At 46.0% G+C, this 3,522-nt stretch overlaps 1 protein-coding gene across 2 annotated transcripts; it reads left to right on the top strand.

Annotated features, from left to right (window-relative positions):
• Positions 1–208: 208 nt before the first annotated feature.
• Positions 209–3,311, top strand: LOC104438095 (heat shock factor protein HSF30). Of its 2 annotated transcripts, none has more exons than XM_010051173.3 (3): positions 209–986; positions 2,012–2,888; positions 2,996–3,311. In XM_010051173.3, exons 1-2 carry the CDS (start codon positions 777–779, stop codon positions 2,849–2,851), a joined length of 1,050 nt encoding a protein of 349 aa, XP_010049475.3. In that variant the 5' UTR covers positions 209–776; the 3' UTR covers positions 2,852–2,888; positions 2,996–3,311. The 2 variants fall into 2 exon arrangements, with proteins under 2 accessions (XP_010049475.3, XP_039160463.1); XM_039304529.1 differs by lacking the exon at positions 209–986 and adding an exon at positions 1,026–1,542.
• The last annotated feature ends 211 nt before the right edge of the window (positions 3,312–3,522 follow it).

Raw genomic sequence — 3,522 nt, 5'->3', positions numbered from 1 at the left:
ATTTCTAAGACGCAAAAGACAAAAGCACGGCGGCTCCTCGACGTTTCCCCTATAAGGCCAGCTACCATCGCCGTTGTCACTTGCGCACTCCGCTTTTCAATTCAAGCTCCCTCTCTCTCTCTCTCTCTCGAAACCCTACCATGTATATTCACTCGCTTGAAAATTTCTCATGCTATCTCCACCTTTGAACCTGAACTCGAGCTTCTGACGGGAAAAAAAGGAGAAGAAAAAAGCTTGAACTCGAGCTCAAGTTAACGACGGCGTCTCACGGCGGCGCCGGCGATCATTCCGCCGGCCGTACCAATGGCTCTTGCGTGTCGTTTTCCAAAACCTTCTTCCAAGAATCAAGTCTTGAGCTGGAAAAGGCAAAACCTTTCGCAAAATCACGGGAAGAAATCGCGTCCGTTGCTGTTCTTGACGGTGGCGACCATGGCGAGATAGGGTCCCAGTCGCCCTTGTACTTGAACCTAACCCGAACCGATTCTCCTCGATCACAATCAAAGCCCCGTGCAGGCGAGCTAGGATGCTCTGGGTCGCTTTCCCATTCGGGTCCCTTGCCAGAAGTAGCCACTGGCGATGGCAAAATTGGAGCTCGGTCGTGCTTGCATTCGTCCCTGACCCGGCCCGAACCCTGTCCAGCTCTGGCCGTGAAGGCGGCGAAGATCAAAGAGGAAGTGGAAGAGGAGGAGGTCCCGACCATTGCTGATCCCAGGGATGCGACCATTTTATTGCCATCATGCTCGTGGCAGGCAGTAGCGGACGATGTGGCGAAGCCGATGGAGGGGCTGGGAGAGGCGGGACCAACGCCGTTCCTGAGGAAGACGTATGAGATGGTGTCGGACCCGGGGACAGACCCGGTGGTGTCGTGGGGTTTGAGGCGGGACAGCTTCGTGGTGTGGGACGAGCAGGAGTTCTCCAAGGAGGTCCTGCCTCGATACTTCAAGCACTCCAACTTCTCCAGCTTCATCAGGCAGCTCAATACTTACGTGGGTACTTCTTCATGTTTGGATAAGAGCAAACCTATATCATTCCTTGCGGTCGTTATCTATTGTATTGATGTGTATAAAGTATGTATGTGTGTGTGTGTTTTGGTTTAACTCCGGTTCTTTTCTTGGATGTCGTCGAGAGTGTGGTCTTCTTACAGCAGCCAGCGGGTAGTCCCCGGGGCAATAGGCTAGGCTCCGAGGGACTCCACTCAAAACGTTTGCTCAGGTATTGAGACTCAATTTAACCCATTTTGTCGGTTACTATTTGTGCTTTACCCTAGTATAAGGGAAAAGGAACCAAGAAACCTGAAACGGTGGGCGAGATACACAGATTCTATATGAAATTTCATGAATCACGCGGCACATGTTCACAAAAATTTGCATCAAGTGGCCGGTGGACGATGGCCCCTACTAGGCCCTCGGTCTGTCATCATATTCAAGTGATGATGCTTTAGACGGTAGTTTGCAGAAACTACCAACCGTGATATCAGAACACCCATTAAAGATTATCTTCTTACTGGATTCAGAAATGCACTACAGCAGTTCCTTTATAGCGGTTAGTATTTTGCATTTTACTGTTTCAATTGTCCATTTTGCACTTTCTAGCCGAGGATAAGTTTCCTTTGGCCATTGCTTTGTTTCTATCCAGTGTTCTTTAAAGCCTTCGGATACCTTTCTTCTTTTTAGGCAAGGCCAGAAGCATAATTCTGCACTGTTGTGTTCATATTATATGTAGTAGTGTCCGGATTGATTTTGAGTCGTTTGCCTTTACTCTTAAAATTTTCCACACACTCTTTGTACTGGTATTTGGATCATTGTAAAGGATCTCTCCTTGACGTGCATTGTAAGCCGCGTTCTTTCTATATTGGCCTATTAATACCCCTTGTGCACATCTTCCATTGAAACTTTCTTGGCCTTCATTCTGCTTATTTCTACTCTTTAGCCTTTGGTTCAATATGAACTCATAGACGTAGATTCTTCCTATCTTCTATTCTTTATGCATCATAATTCAAAATATGTCGCAGGGTTTTAGGAAGATCGATCCAGATCGATGGGAGTTTGCGAACCGAGGTTTTCACAAAGGGAAGAAGCACTTGCTGAAGAATATAAAGAGGAGACGCAGATCCAACGAGCATAGAGAAACATCGAGTAGTACTGTCACCTCTGATTACCAGAAAGCTGAAAATGAAGTGGAACTCAAAACGCTTAAGAAGGACCAGGAAGCGTTGAAGACCAGGATCCTTAAACTAAGAGAAGAGCGGGAGAACTTTCAGCATGAGATTGAGCACGTCACCGAGCGGGTTCGCCATGCCGAGTGCAGGAACCAGCAGATATTCCTCTTCCTCACAAAAGCAGCCAAAAGGCCCAACTTTGTCCAGCATTTAATCCAGAAGAAGAGGCAGAAGAGAGATTTAGAGACTTGTGAATCCAGCGAGAAAAGCAAATTGCTTGGTCCCGATGCTGAAGCCACCAAATGCTTGAATGAAGCAATGGATCACATGATTCAAAGCCCAAACGTTGATTGCCTGAGAATCAGTGATGATTTGGCACAGATGGAGCATTGGCCAAATAGGGTCATGCCGGAGGATTTTGACACCATTCAGATGCCCAACCCGTGGCCTTCAATGGATGTTGAAGATTTCAGAGTTTCGCTGGGTCAGACGCCCGATCAGATGGCCAGAGCTGGTCCCTCTGATTTGTCTTCAGTATTCCATGAGATGTCCGAGAAACTCCTCAGGGAAGACGTGGTTGCTGGCGATGACGCAGACAACATAGAAGTAGAAGACCACCTGACAGTGAATGACATGGGAATCTATCTTGAACTGGAGGGTCTGATTGATGGATTGGGTACACGAGGGAACTGATGGAGCAAGCAGTGAGACTGATGCCCTAAATTTCCATGTACTCCCCCGCTGCCCTTTCTGTTATTTTCTTGCTCTTTTGGGTTCCTTTTTGTTATTTTAAGCTGGACATCAGAATCATTGTTGCTGCTGTTTTTTGTGACCCAGATCACATATTGCAGCTTTTGCATAGTTGGAGAGAGAGTGGAGTGAAGCCACCATTCGCTTCACGGCATGAAGGTATATGTGCCGGACACAGGAAAGAAGAAGAATCCAACCACTGAACTAGGTTTTGGTGGGTCAATGGAATATGCTCGTGTACATTTGTTGTAGTTTCTTACTTTTTCATCGTTGTATCAAAGACCTCCCAATGTTCTTTTCTCAAGTTTGCACTAACTTTTTATTTCTTTCTGCGCTTGTGTTGTTACCAGTTATGTATAAATAAAAGCGTTTATAGTGCGAAAAAGTTCATGTTCACTTTTTAGGGGAAGAGCTTTCCGAGATGTTTTACATTACCAAATGCTAACCAGAAGTTACAAGGTATGTCCATGTATTCTCTACTGGGAGAAATGTTTCTTTCTTTTTTCTTTTCTGTTTAAACTCAATGTGCTTCTTGTGAATCTAATATGTGTGCTTATTGCAAGCTTCAGTGTGCCAAGAAGGGAGACCTATCCAAGTTGGCGAACGTTTTTGTA

The sequence above is a fragment of the Eucalyptus grandis genome, chromosome 11 (genome assembly GCF_016545825.1).
Source record: "Eucalyptus grandis isolate ANBG69807.140 chromosome 11, ASM1654582v1, whole genome shotgun sequence".
Classification (NCBI taxonomy): domain Eukaryota; kingdom Viridiplantae; phylum Streptophyta; class Magnoliopsida; order Myrtales; family Myrtaceae; genus Eucalyptus; species Eucalyptus grandis.
The sequence above is the reverse complement of the archived record's forward strand: the minus strand, read 5'-3'. Positions and strand labels throughout refer to the sequence as shown.

What these genes read in the sequence shown, in the direction of transcription:
- LOC104438095 (XM_010051173.3), top strand. Translation starts at nt 777, where the DNA reads ATGGAGGGGCTGGGAGAGGCGGGACCAACGCCGTTCCTGAGGAAGACG. An exon ending in TCAGGCAGCTCAATACTTAC is followed by an intron (nt 987 to 2,011) that starts GTGGGTACTTCT and finishes AATATGTCGCAG; the next exon opens with GGTTTTAGGAAGATCGATCC.